Source organism: Sminthopsis crassicaudata, chromosome 2 (assembly GCF_048593235.1).
Source record: "Sminthopsis crassicaudata isolate SCR6 chromosome 2, ASM4859323v1, whole genome shotgun sequence".
NCBI classification, from domain to species: Eukaryota; Metazoa; Chordata; class Mammalia; order Dasyuromorphia; family Dasyuridae; genus Sminthopsis; species Sminthopsis crassicaudata.
The window spans coordinates 114947147-114962379 of record NC_133618.1 but is presented as its reverse complement, the minus strand read 5'-3'; the positions used below and the strand labels follow the sequence as shown (position 1 = coordinate 114962379).

The 15233-nt window shown below is 35.3% G+C and overlaps 1 protein-coding gene across 3 annotated transcripts in view; it reads right to left on the bottom strand.

Moving 5' to 3' along the window:
- The window catches only part of CDIN1 (CDAN1 interacting nuclease 1), a 265077-nt gene extending 264306 nt beyond the window's left edge, over positions 1-771 (bottom strand). For 2 of the 3 annotated variants that reach the window (XM_074287062.1, XM_074287064.1), the window contains exon 1: positions 384-768. In XM_074287062.1, coding sequence (XP_074143163.1) covers positions 384-484 — 101 coding nt within the window. In that variant the 5' untranslated portion in view covers positions 485-768. Of the gene's footprint in view, positions 1-383 lie in introns of all 3 variants that reach the window. The other variant, XM_074287063.1, reaches the window with a different exon arrangement.
- Between the last annotated feature and the right edge of the window lie 14462 nt (positions 772-15233).

The following is a 15233-nucleotide window of genomic DNA, read 5'->3' as shown; positions in this document are numbered from 1 at the left end:
GGCTAGATTGTAAACTCCTGGAGGGCACAGGGACTGGCTCACTTTTGTCCCTGTATCCCACAACACCTCAGTAGTTAATAATTAAATTTAATAAACGTCTGGCGTTTAATAAATTGTATGATTGTGTTACTGAGCGAGTTTCTGGTTGCCTTCCAAACTTTTCCCATTCATTCCCCAAGAAGCATTTATTGAGGGTGATTCTTTTGTGGTGCTGAAGATACAAAGTACACGTCGAGGGTCTGTTTTGGAAAATAAGGTGATGCTGCCAGTAATCCCTACTTACAGTGAATGAACGGGCATTCCTAGGACCCCAGCACTGTCCGGACCGGCGCAGCTGAGGACTACTGGGCGTAGCTATCCTGCAGAAAGAGCGGGAGACTTACCTGGGGAACCTCTGCTTCAGCTTCCTCAGGCTCTGCCTGGTAGGTGGCACAGCCACGAGGCACTGAGCTATCTCTTCGTACTGGGCCTTAGTCAATATCATGTTTGGCCCGGGAAGGGGACGGAGGGGAGCGGGAATCCGAGGGTAGTGAAATGACACCCAGGGACCGGTGCAATCGGAAAGGCAACGGGTCTGGGGATGGAGACAGCTGGCGCCGTGCACCCTTGGTCCCCCTTCTCCCCTCAGCACAAAATACCGCACAGCTGAGGGCGGGAAGGAAGGGCACGCGGCGGTTTTCCCCGGACTCACAGAAGTGGCTGCAGCGGCGGCGGCAGTAGCGCGGGCTTTACGCGGGACTGCCCTCACCTCGGCTCTCTGAGCAGCCGCAGAAGGCGGAAGTGAAGGCGAACGGGCGCCATGTCAGTTAAGGGAAAAGCAACCAGGAAGTAATGCTGCGAGGCGGCGGGCTGCCAGATACTTCTGCACTGCGAGCCCGCGTTGTTGCCATCTTACATTCCAGGGCTAGGCTGGGCAGTTCTGGGAGAGGCCCCCCAAAATCCCGCGCCCGGAACTTCCATGGGGGGTAAAAGTGCCCATCGAGTGCAATAACTGAGGGAATAGTCGTTGCTCCCCGGGGACCCTGGAAAATGACTCTTAAAATGACACGCTTTGGAGTCCAAATTCGCCTTTTCTCAAGGGGGGGGGGTGCTGCTGGGAATAAATAGCCCCCCAAAGCCTGGTAGGGACAGCGGGGGACTCCTAAAACTATGCTCGTAACAGAGAACAGCCCCGAGTCCGGGCTCACCCACTGCCCCATTTTTTATGTAGTATTGAGGACGCGACCAAAAACTGGCAGTCAGAATGGAGAATTTGATTTTGCGTTTTGGAATGACCTGGGAATCTGCCCTAACTTCTGGGCAACCGTTTTTAGATCTGTATTTACAAGCTGGCTTTTCCTCAGTCACATGTTAACGCAACTTTTCTCACTGTAGCACTGTGGAAGGAGGACAGGATTGCAGTTAAAAGACTGGGGTCCAGTTCCCCGCTCTGCCTCTTACGACCCTATGACCTGTCAAGTCACTTCACCTCTCAACCCGTGTTTACCGTGAGGGAGTGAGAGTAGTGATCTCCAAGGTCCTTTCTGGGCTCTTTGATCTACGATTTTAAGCCTTAGAGAAAATTAAATGGCTCTCTGGATACTGAAACCTACTTAACTCTGCTTTACTGGGAAGGGAGTGGGGACGTTAATTGCGATGGATCAGCTGGTTTTTTTCAAAAGTTCTGTTTAATGGAAGTAAGTACCTGAACTTCGGTTGAATAATACATAAAACAAAGCACAGACGTCAGCCCTTCATATATTTTTTAGATTAGGTATTGAGGAAATTTTATGGATTTTTCATTTCATGTTTTAAAATTTTCTTCGCATTCTCTTTCTTTCTCTCTCTCTTTTTTAACTTGTCACAAAATCCAGCAAATAGAGATCATCCTGTACTCATAGAGCTTTCTGCCAAATGTTTACATCAGGGTGTTTTTCCCCCATATGTTTTGTATCCAGCTTTGGCTGTGTGACACTAGTACATAACTATTTATTTATGGCAGCGGTGCCTGGAGTTGCCACCTGGCTAGTATGTTGCTGACCCTGCCACTACTTTTACATGAAAGCTATTTGATGCTAAGCAGAAGCTGCTTGTTCCCCTATTCCTTACCCTTTCACATCTCCTTGTACCCAATTCATAGCAGTAAGATTTTGATAGAAAACATCAGTTTAGGGATGTTTGTAGTAATTATTTTTAAATAGCTTTTTCACAGTTCCATCCCCTACACTCATCCACAACACTGAAGAAAAAAAGCCACCTTTAATTTTTGCCAAACAGTCATTTTACTATTTGGTCTTAAATCCAAAAGATTATTTTGGCATTAACCCAGAAGAACACCAAATACAGACTAAATGTCTTAAATGAGTCTTATTTAAGAATCTGTGATTGAGCAATAAACACTCTTGACCATGCAGGACTTCTGGTCAGAAAAACAAAACAACTTTGAGACAATTGGTTATGAAATACTTAAAAACTGCTCAACAACGTGTAATTTGAAAACTGAAGCCACAATCAAATGTTACAAGAAACATCTTTGTCTTTAGAAAAGGAAAGCAAAGCCATTAATATAAACATCCTTCTGTATAACATATCTTATATTTATAGGTAAAAGTTTCTTCTGTGAAACATGAAATAGAAGAAATCTCCATTCTTTCAAAAAGAAATAAAATTATACTAAGCAGCATGGGATGAATAAATTTTGTTTAATATAGAAATCAGCTATATTAGCTATAGCTGGAATTATCTTTTTATGCCTAATTTCTAACACAGTACCTGGCTCACAGACATCTGATAAATGCTTGTTAAATAAGCAAATGAATAAATATAATGCTATGGGGTTCACAAAATGCTTCATTTACATTCTCATTTGATACAAGAACTATGGGAGGTAAGTATCAAACATTATTATGATCATTTTACAGATAAGAAACTGAAACAAAAAAGGTAAAATGGCTTGCCCAGAGTTACAAAATTAAAAGCTGGGATGGGAGGAGAGGCAGATAAAAGGGGAAGGAATTATTTGAACACAGTCTGAACCATAGATTGGTTTATCCCTTTCATTACAAAGAATAAATTTCCCCACCAACCAAAATCTGCACACATTTTTCATCCATTCTTCAGAAATAAATCCAGGTTTGTTTTTGTTTCTGTTTTTCTAGGTTGATATCTTCCCATTTTTCTTATTACCGGATCTCAAAATCCCAATTTTCTAAGGAATAGGAAACATTACAATGATTAAATCAATTAATCAATAAGTATTTACTAAACACCCTACACTCCAGATATTGTGCTAAACTTTGGAGATTTAAAGATTAAAAAGCCTCTAAAGAGCTTACCTTTTTTTCCCCTGAGGCAATTTGGGTTAGTTGATTTGCCTAGGGTCACACAGCTAGGTAGTGTCTGAGACTAGATTTGAACTCAGGTCCTCCTGACTTTAGGACTGGTGTACTATCCAATGCACCACCTAAGAGCTTAATTTTTTTTTTAAATTGAGTTTTATTTTATTTTCACTTCCTTGAATCTCTCCTCTCACACCCAACCTCAACCACCTATTGAGAAAGTAAAAATAAATAAATAAATAGGCAACTAAATAAATAAATTTGTTAAAAAATATGTAGTAAGCAAAACAAATTCTCATATTACTCAAGTCCAAATGAATATCTACCTATCTATTTATCATCTGTCTATCTGTCTCTGTCTATATATCTAGCTATCTATCCAGCTATCTTTCTTTCCATTTATTCATCAAACTATAATTTAAGTTAATTGTCTCTCTCTCTGGAAGTGGATAGCATGTTTCATCATAAATTTCCTGGAGTTGAAGGTGTTATTGTGAAAATCGGAGTTCCTAAGCTTTTCAAAGTTGTTTGAAAGAGATTATATTCTAATGGAGGTGAGGGGAGCAATATAAAAAAAAAAAAAAAAATTGAAAACTGGGGGAAGGAATGGTCTTAGAGGTGGGGCATTAGTAAAGGCTTCTTGCAGGAGGTATACCCTTGAGCTGAATCTTGAACTAAAGCACTTTCTTCCTTTCTGCTCCAACCCGCTGAAGTAAAGAAGGAAATGCTTTCCTGCCTTGAGGGAGTCAGTGCAAAGATTTAGGAGATGCAACAAATAGAACCACAAATAAATCAATATGGCTAGATCAAAAAGAAAGCTAGAAGGGGAATTTTGAATAATACCAGGAAGGTAGGAAGGAAGAAGGTTGTGAAGACACTAGAATGTCATTAAAGTTCATATGTGCTCCTGAAGATAATGGCGGAGTCATCTAAATTTACTGGGGTGGAAGTTAATATAACCAAGACCTGCCCTTTAGAAAAATCACAGGCTGCTATGTGGAGAATGGATTAGAGTAGGAAAAACCCTGAAGTGGGGAGACCAAATAGAAGGAATATTACAATAGTCCAGAAAGAGGTGAAAAAGGATTGGATTTATGGACATCACTATGTAAGTTGAAAGAATGAGATGGAGAGAAGTTATGGAGATATAAACAAGATTTGGTGATTGATTGGATATATGGGATGTTTGTGAGTGAGAATTTGAAGATAATTTTAAGATTATGAACCTGGGTGACTACAAAGGATGATGATGACCTTGACAGAGGGAAATTCAGAAGAGGGGTGGATTTGGGGATGGGAGGGAAAGATAATGAATTCTGTTTTGAACATAAGTGAGTTTGAGATGGGTACCAGTTGGAAATATATATATATATATGTAAAATATATCATGTATTTTATATATATATATATAGTATTTAGTTCTGAGAGTTATATGCAATTAAACCCAAGTAAACTGATAAGATTATCATGGGAGAAAGTCTAAAAAAAGAAGAGAGCCCTTGATAGAGCCTTTGGAAAACACCTACATTTAATGAATGTGAGATGATTAAGTCAGCAAAAGCAATTCAAAAGAGATAGTATTCAAGATAGGCAGAGAACAGAGTCACAAAAACTTCAAAAGAAGAAAATATGTGGGAGAAGAGTATGATCAACAATGTTGAAAGCTGCACAGCAATCAGGATGAAGAGTGAGAAGGATGAAGATATTAGATTTTGCCCTCCAATAGTAACTGGAAAGAGAGGTTTCATTTGAAGGATGAGGTAAAAAATCAGATTTCTGGAAAATCAGAACTTCAAGAAGCTTATAGAGGCACTGCATGTAGACAGCTTCTTCAAAGTCCAAAGCTTATTTCATTTAGCAGTTCAGCTGCATCATTCTTCATTGATGAACCTGGATTACTTTATTGAGTAATTTTTTTTCCCCCTCTTATTCCAGTTAGTCATAATCACTTCTCTATTCCTACTATTTCTGAACCTACGTTATCATCATCACTATTATAATTATATGGGAAGTAGTATAGTACAGACTGTAGAGTCTGAGATCTCGAGTGTGAATTCTGGCTTTTCTACTTGATTTCTTTAACCATCAGCAAATCATTTAATCTATGTGGGTTTCAATAAAGAGATGGAGGAATATGACTGTAGTTAGCATTGTTAGTAAATTCTAATGAGGTGTTTTTAAGGATAAAGAATACTGAGGGAGAAAAAATATGCATGTCTATCTCTGATCTTATAAAGCCTTAAAGGCAGCAAACCATCTTAAACAGTCTAGAATACAATGACAAAGTTGTTGAATTGACAGACATTTAATCCTAGGGTTGGAAAGGATCATAGACAATATCAGATACAGACCTTTCATTTCATAGTTGAGGGAACTAAGGCCCAGTAAAATTAAGTGACTTTCCTCCATATAGCTAGTTAGCAAAAGATCCAAGACTGAACCTAGAATCATGGAAGGGTTGTCAGAAAAAGACAGGCAAAAAAAAAATCTGGGACAAGAAAACAGTGATTTTTGGTAACTCTTTATACCTAAGTGTTCCTATTAAATTAGAAAGTCTGTCCTTTCTACTTAATATCTTTCACAAGAATATTTAAGAATAAATAAGGTAGCATATGGGAAGCAGTTTGAGAATCTCAGATTCATTATTGGAATTAACATAGTTCTTTTCTTTGATCTGCTCCTGTTGGTGAATAATTCCTAAAAGTAAACTACTTACCTAACTCAATGTGCCTAAGTTCATATTATGTAAAGAATATTTTATTTATTAATTGGAAACTAAGACTATTAGGAATTCAACACTACGTATATGATGGGATTGAGATTACTCATTCTTATGGTTGTTAGCCTATTTTCTGACCAGTTATAATACCTTATAGTTTTAGAAAATGGGAGAGAATTACCATGATGGCTAATTTCAATTTACCAAAGGAAAAAAAAAACCCCACAGAGTAAAATGTCTTACAAAGAGCTGCTTTATGCAAGATAAATGATTAAACTGACCTAGGTGAATTATAGCTACTTGTGCAAATTCTGATTTAATTTCTTGTATTGCCTAAGGAGAGGTAGAACAGATGAAATAATTTTCTTGACTGGTTTCTTTTTAGGGAAGAACTAATGAAGAGAAGAGAGGTAAGATAAAAGAAATTTATCAGTAAGGCCAGTTTAAAGTGACTTTTCCAGCAATAAAATGTAGAATTGCTCATGTTTAGTTTCATGGCCTATTAACAAATTTTGCTTTATTTCCAGCAAAAAAAAATTTTTTTTGATGCCCCTTTCTTGTAAGAAATTAGAATCAAGTTTTCTTTTAATAATAATGTTTCTATTTCTCCTTTAGAAATATTTTCAATTATTATAATGATTATTGCATGAATTCAGAATACAGCATATCAAATCCTGTAATGAAATTTAATTGTAATGTATATGTATATAAACATGTATATATACATGAGTGCATGGGTTTAATTCAATTCAATAAGCATTTATTAAGTACCAGCCTCTACCTTCAAGGAACTGAGGGAATAACAACAACAACAAAATTTATATATATATCACATTTCATGTATATGGGAGGCAGAATGGATTTATGGATAGAGAGCTAGTCTTCAAGATTAACTTTTTGGGGGTAACTCTCTAGGAGTTACTCTTAGAGAGTCAGAAAAAAAAAACCCTGTGTTCAAATCTTCCCTCTAACACATGACTAATTGTGTGACCAAGAACAAATGACATGGACAACTCTCTAAAACTATATTATAGATAAATTTCCAATCTGGGTGAATGGATGGAGTTTCTTCATCAGGAATTCCTTATGAAGTTGGGCTCACAGGTCTAGAAGCACATTTTATATAATAGATATATTGTGTCTGTATCAATATGCATTGACTAGATTTCTTTCTTAAGAAACTGTATCTTAAAGTTGAACCAGGGGTTCTCAAACTATGGCCCTCGGGCCAGATGCCACCCACTGAGGACATTTATGAGGCCTGCCAGGTTATGGAAAATGGGCTGAGGGGCAGAGACAGAGTATGAGTTTTTGTTTTTACTATAGTCTGGCCCTCCAACAGTATGAGGGACAGTGAACTGGCCCCCTATTTTAAAAGTTTGAGGACCACTGCTCAGATTTTCATTGATTGGCCACTAATAGGCCCCAAGCCAAGACCCATTTGGCCATTTTGGGGCCCTGATTGGGTGAGATTGGATGTTAATTGCAATCATTTCTGTTTTGGCCAGAAACCCAAAGGGTTCCCTCCCAGATTCATTTATTCATTTATTTATTTAGATTTATTTATTTATTTTTTTTTTACTAGATGAAAGAGAATATTCTTTGTCTCAATTGCTATTTACCTTTAATTACTGAATTATTCAAATTGAGACCTGATGAATCTCCAGGTGTCCTGATCTATATCTGGCTGGACTTAGATGACTTTGGAAGGGAAAGTGAGGCAGATGACTTGCACAGTTGTCCCTCACTTAAATCTAATTCACTTGCATGCTATGGCATCACCTCCCCGATGGGGGGCAGCTAGGTGGTGCAGTGGCTAGAGCACCAGCCTTGAATTCAGGAGAACCTGAGTTCAAATGTGGTCTCAGACACTTAACACTTCCTAGCTGTGTGACCCTGGGCAAGTGACAACCTCAGCCTCAGGGAAAAAAAAAAAAAAAAAAAAAAAAAAGAATGAAGGAAAGGCAGCAACAACAACCACTTCTGATCTGCACTTAGTAAGAGCCTGTTATGTGTTAGGCACAGGGTTAGACACTAGGAAAGTAAAGACCAATAATAAAACTATCTTATATATTTATCTCTTGCTACTCAGAAGGAGCTTATATTGTTTTTGTTTTATGTTTCATGTAGATATCAAACATCCTTTAAGAGTTCTTTAATCATTAAAATGAATTTGGCTTGACCGTTCACATAGGAAAAAAACAAATGAATGAAGAATATCTATTATCCAGATTATGGCATGCATTTAGATAGATAGCCTATTTAAGCTTGTCCATCAATGTGAGCAGACAATATAGATATTCAAAGAATTGAACTAACAGTTGAATAGGAGAAAAGCATGCCAAATCACTTTCAAGATATTGCAAAGCTCCTTTAATGAATCCAAATTTTCTATAAGAACAAAAGTTCAACTTAATACTAATATTCTTCTAATTATTCTATAGGTCAAAAGAATTAAAAATAAGTATTACATCAGGCAATGAAAAAGTACATAGTGGGTAAGAATAGGCTGCAAACTATGAGAAACTCTGAACAATAGAAATAAAAGATAACATTAAGGAATTATATAATAAGAATATATGATCTGATGTAAGAGATGACTGAACAGCTAGAATGCCTAATTAGCATGCTGAAATTTTTAGGAGAAGCACAGGAAGGCCTTCTACCACATTGGGTGGATTAGTTGTATTGTGTAGGAAGGCTACAGGAGAGGTCATCATAGCTATGTTGTAACCTGTCCTATTCACGGGAACTTTTTAATTGACAAGATCACAGATCCAATGGAATTTTTGAGTGTTTATCCATCATACTCATTTACAAGTATAGAGCATAATATATCTTATATATATCAAAACACATAAAAAAGGCATGATTCCTTCCCCCAGTACCAGCACTTTCCACTATAAATAAGACATCCACCTTTCCATTAATGATAAGTCTTGTTGTCATTGTAAAATAATCTTTATGTCAAGTGACTTTTAAACTGTCAGCTAACTTATTCTAACTTCTAAGTTTATCTTCCTTTATTTGATCCTGGGGTAAAACTTTTTAATATAAAAATATATAATAAAACCTTCAGAATCTTAGAAAGAGGATTTTTTTTTATTACTTTAATTTAAGAATGCATAAGTACCAGAGAAGATAGCAAGCATTTTTATGAGTTTGGGCATCATTTCAAACTGTCTGTTATGTAAAAAGCCAATATGATATTCTTCTTACATTTAGTCCAAAGAGCTGATCCTTATTGCTGTAAGCAGAAAACAAGGATTTTGTTATTAATTAATGGTCAAGAAGAGCAAATGAAAGTTATCTGCAAAAGCTTGCAAAGATTTTTGGGTCTTTTCATGAAAGATAAAAAAAAATCAGCATTTTAGAAGCTAGAGGTTTTTTTTAAAATTTATTTATGCAAAATTTAAAGCAAAACCCATTTCTGGGCTCAATTCAACTACTTGTTCACTGATAAATCTGGATTATCTTACTTCTATCACCATATGTCTGGTCCTCACCAGTCACTGGTGACTAACTATTCATTCCTACTATTCCCACAGTTGACTTTATGATTATTATCATAATCATGTGGGAAGTAGTATGGTACAGGAGAAAGAACTGGATCTGGAGGCTAAGGTCTTAAGTTTGAATCCCAGCTCTGCTATTTACTACCTATTTGAATTTCTGTAAGCCACTTAACCTCCTTGGACTTTACTTTCCCTATTTCTAAAATGAATGATTTTATTATATTGTGCTTCCTTCCAGCTCTACATCTGTGACCTTTATAATTGTTATGTTGTTAATATCACCAGAGAAATATATGAATAAATGTTATAGGCCAAAACTCTGAAACAAGAATTCTTACAAGGTGTTAAGTCAGTGGAATTGATGAGACAATGGTTATCTAGTTTAGCATGGTGATTAATAGTTTTCTAAATTCAGTATGATTGATTTAATTTTGCAACAAATAACGGTTTCCTAGTGATATAATGATTGGTTTATACTCAGTGTAGAGCATATAAACTGGGACTGAGAGCCAGAGACAGATTCAGAAGGGCTTGGAGAAGGGCAGTATTGACACAAAGCTAAAAAAATGCTAGAAGGGTTTATTCATATACCTCCCAATATGTTGGGTAGAGTCCCTATGATAGATTTAAAGGAATGCATTGGAAATAATTGCACAAGATGAGCAGATATGGATATTAAAGGAGTAGCTATCTTGATGAAATCATAAATATACATAGTATTGAATTACAAATGATAATAAATAGTTAAAAATAATAACAATAGATAATAATAGATAAAAATAGTTAAATAGTTAACCAACCACTATGAGCCACCATTAGACCTTCTGTCCTCAAAAACTATATCAGAAGAATACATTTTCTAGGATGTAAAAAGGTTCCATCTATAGGCTGAGCAGTGAATTGTGTGCCTAAGATCCAAGAACCAGTATAGGTATGAAGTGATTAGTGTTTTTTCTACTCAATCAGAAATCATCTGCCAAGGTATAGATTATGATCTTTTTTCAGTGGAAATAATTATCCATATTGATGAAATAAAGAATTTTTTTGGAATAAAAAATAATTGCTATATCTATGCAATACTACATGGTGTTGTTCCTTACAGCAACGGAATAAGACACAAATGAGGAAACTTTCACTCAAGAAGTGAAGTGGCTTGCCTTGTTGACTTTTCCTGAAAATCAACATAATTGAAAGCCTAGTCTCTAATAGTAGACTAATATAATGAAAAAAATCCAAGTGTAGGAATAGGAAGACTAGTTAAATGAATATCAGAGGGAAGATTCAAACCCACATTTTAAAATGTCTTTCAATTATATTGACAATTACTAGCTGTCTGATTCTTAGAAAAACATTTGGTCTCTCTGAGACTCAATTTCTGAGCTGAAAAGTGAAGACTAACACTTGAACTACCTTGACAATGGAATTGTTTTTTAAGGAAAACACAAATTTAAAAGAACCATAGGATAAAAAGGCAGAAAGGTTAATCTGGGGAATAGATTAGGTTAGAAAGATTTTTAAGGAAATATATTTTGTAGTCTATTATTGGTAAAAGCAAGAAAACAGAATACTGGAAAAACACCTCTTCAACAAGAACTGAGAAAACTAGGCACTCACAGCATGTGCAGAAAGCATACCGGTTGGCTTGGGTTGGGGGCAAGGTCCTCAGGGTTGCTAGCTAATCTCTGCTACCTTTTCCACTAGATCTTTACTTGGGTCTCATAACTCTGTGCTTCTATACTGTTGCATTCTTAGAGCAATGACAGACCACAAGAAGTCAGCAAGTGGCCTTTTGGGGAGCAGCAAAGAGGAATCTAAGCATGAAGATAGTACAGTTTCCTATTGGCCTTTGTATCCCTGGAGCCCAGCACAGGGCCTGGCATGTGGTAGGCCCTTAATAACTGCTTGTGTAAGAAATCATTCAGGCAGGGATGAGGAAATATTAGATTACAGACATGAAGTAAAGGCCTGTGAGAATGCACACATGTGGAAAATAGAATTCAGAGTTCAAGGAACAGCAAATAGCTTTGCCTGAATCATAGTTCATGAAGGAAGATTGTCAAGTAATGGTTAGGAGAACCAGCATACAATTGCCAAAGAGAAAAGAGAAGATGAAGTGCAAGCCATTGTTACCCTTATTGAGAAGTAGACACAAGCACAGGGAAGCCAAAGATGGTGTCAGAGGAGAAACAACCTTGTTGGCCTAATATGCTCATACAGCAGGGGAATGGCTTAATTAGTACTACAATGAATACTTGTTTTGAAATACCAACATAGAAGATATTTGGAATGGCCACAGATTGGAGTGAGATCACTCTAGGATGAGTGCCAAAGGAAGAAGGAATGTGACAAATGACAAAAGGAGAAAGAAAAACTGGATAGCACACTGTAATATCTGGTTTCTCTCTTTCTCATCATGGACCTATTCAAATGAAGAACTGCCCTTGCATATGATAAGTACTTTGGGAAAATTAGAAATTATATTTCCTTCCTTATTTACCCAAACCAAAAAATTCACAGATGTTTAATTATAAACTCTGCCATGTGATTGTCTTGTAGATCAGAGGCATCAAAATTGGCCTGTAGGGGCAGCTAGGTGGTGCAGTGGATAGAGCACCAGCCTTGAATTCAGAAGGACCCAAGCTCAAATCTGGTCTCAGACACTTAACACTTTCTAGCTGTGTGACCCTGGGCAAGTCACTTAACCCCAGCCTCAGAAAGAAAAAAAAAATTGGCCTGTAAAACTCCCCTATGCTGGTTGAACTAGATTATGTTATAATGTTTAATATGAGGAACGTTTAATAAACTAAAAGTAAAATGCAACATAGATAATGTAAATTTATGATTTTCTAAAACAATATGCCACTCCTCAGGTATCTGTTTCTATTTGAATTTGAAACTTTTAGATTTGAAATAGCACTGAATTATTGGTAACCAGTATCCATTCCAAAGATCTGAGAAGGAATGAATTATTTTTAGTAACTCAATTCCTGTAATCTTTATATTTACCATTTGAAAATTTTTATCTTGTCCTTCCTCCTTGGATGTAATATCAACTTATACTTTACATACATAATTCTTATACCTGGAATATCTAGGATTGGAATGAATACTTGTGTCCCAAATGGGCTATAGAATGAAAGATGCTTTTAGGCAGCAATCAGCTGTGAATGTAAAGTTATAAAAAACAAATATGATTTAGAAGAGAAACTAAAAACAAAAAATGTCAAACTCATCCCTTTGTAAAAGTCAGAGATCAGGAACATATTGAATAATGCACATAATTTTCTTTTTTTTTTAATCTATTGATAAGTTGTGTATTTTTTCATCTTTTTTTTTAATCAATGTCACATGGCATGTTGTTTGTGTATGGGATGATTTTCTGAGGGAGAAAGATGGAGGAACACAATGGAAACTGGGATTGTTTAAAAAAAAATACAGCAATGAAGACACTAAAAGCTTTTAGGAAAACTGGCTAGTAATTTGGCAGAAAAATTGATTCCAACAAGTAACTTGCCATACCACAATAAATTCAAAAAGGATACATCGGCACTATTAGAAAGAGAAGAATGGATGAAAATAAAAAATTTAAAAATTAAAAAAAAAAAGAGAGAAGAATGGAAGATTGTGTTATAATTGTAAATAGAGAATTCATAACCAACCACAAAATAAAGAATACAATAAAAGATAAAATGAGTTATTTCAGTAATAGAAAAATTGTTTAATTGCAAAAATAACTACAAATGAAAGTAGCATGAAAATCAAAAATACTAAGAAAATAACTTTGCATAAAAGTTCTGACATTCAAAATCTAGAATTAACCTAAAACTATAATATTAGCAGCCTTTTCCCAATAGAAAAGTTATTAAAACAATCAGTTTTGAAAAAAAATCATAAGCCATCAAAATCATCTTAAAAGGTATTTAAAATCACTAGTAACAGAGAAATGAAAATTAAAACAAATTTGGGGTATCACTTTATGGTCATCTAATTAATGAGGTTGGTAAAAAAAAACAGAGAAAAATTGTTATTAATATAAATGAAAGAAAATAGGAACATATTAATTAGTCTAAGCATTTGAGAAAATTATTGGGGATTAAGAAAGGTTACACCGTTATTCATTTCCTTTGAATCATTTAATCTCCTACTTTCCACAGCAACTTGAGAAATCATCTTCTAAGATATATAGGAATTTTGTCTCAAAGATTTTATTGAAAACAAGTACAGATAGACAGATAGACAGATAAATATTATCTCATTCTTTTCTTAGGCCCTTAGGTTGCTTGGTGCAGTTAGCAACCAAAAGTACACTGGCACCCACTAGTCCTCATTATTTAACATAGAGACATGAACAGTGGATACTTTTCTTGAGAGATAACAGACCATTTCCATTCTAAAGTAAGTAATAGAATCCTATCAGTTTCACTTATTGTCTAAAAGTGATGAGCATTACCTTAGGGAATTCAAGAACTCTCACATAAGACAGTATTGAGAAAAAAGTATAGCTTTTCAGATGTGACAACATTCTCATTTCTATTTAGCCTAGTATTGCTAAGAACCTGGGTGTGTCTCTTCTCTGGAACTGTGTTTACTGATGAATTGTATATCTTTGTTTGAATACATTTGTGTTATTATTATCAAGCAAAAGAGATTTTTTTCCTCTTATTTTTGTTTTGCTTCTCAATATCACCAAACTTCATCCTGGACTTGAAACAAAGAATAACATTCATAGCAATAATAACAAAAGAATAGAGACAGACATAGTGACAGAAATAGGGAAAAAAGAGAGGGATAAGAATAAGGAGAAGAGTAGGGATAGGTACTAGATCTATAATGTCATTGGAAGAGGGAATTATGTAATAACAAAATGAGGAATTTTACTAACGAGAAATAAAATTTATGTTCTCCAAATCATAATATGTGAAACTAGTAGACTATGATTGTTCCATAAGGAATGACAAATATGAAAAATTCAAATAGGATGCTAAGATTGAGATAAAATTAATTAGAAATAAATATTGTGGACTTTGGTTTAAAAAATCAAATGTAGAAATATAGAAAAGGAAGATAAGAAGATAAGGCCAGAGATCAAATAATATGAAAAAGACCTGGGAGTTTACCTGAGGGTGAATTTTAATATGTTAAAAACAAAACAAAAACCAGCACTATCCTGAATTATATTAATAGAAGTGTGATATCCAGAACCTAGGTGATAGTAGCCCCATTGTGTTCTAAATTGGTCTGAAAGTTCATGTACAGTACTGGATCTCACACTTTATTTATTTTTATTTTTTCTCAATAGTACTTTATTTTTCCAAATACATAAAGATAGTTTTCAACATTCATTTTTGTAAGATTTTGTGTTCCATTTTTTTTCTCCTTCCCTTTATCTCTCTCCTCCTCAAATAACAAGCAATCTGGTATAGGTTATACATATATTTTAAGACATTTCAATATTTGTCATGTTTTGCCTGAAAAATCAGACCAAAATGGGCAGAAAATATGAGAAAGGAAAAGAAAACAAACAAATAGAAAGGTGAAAATATATGCTTCAATCCTCATTCAGTGTCCATATTTCTTTCTCTAGATAAGGATGACATTTTCCAATCTCAAATCTATTAAATTTTTCTTGGGTCACTCATTACTGAGAAGAGCTAAGTCTCTAAGTCTATCAGTTGATTATCA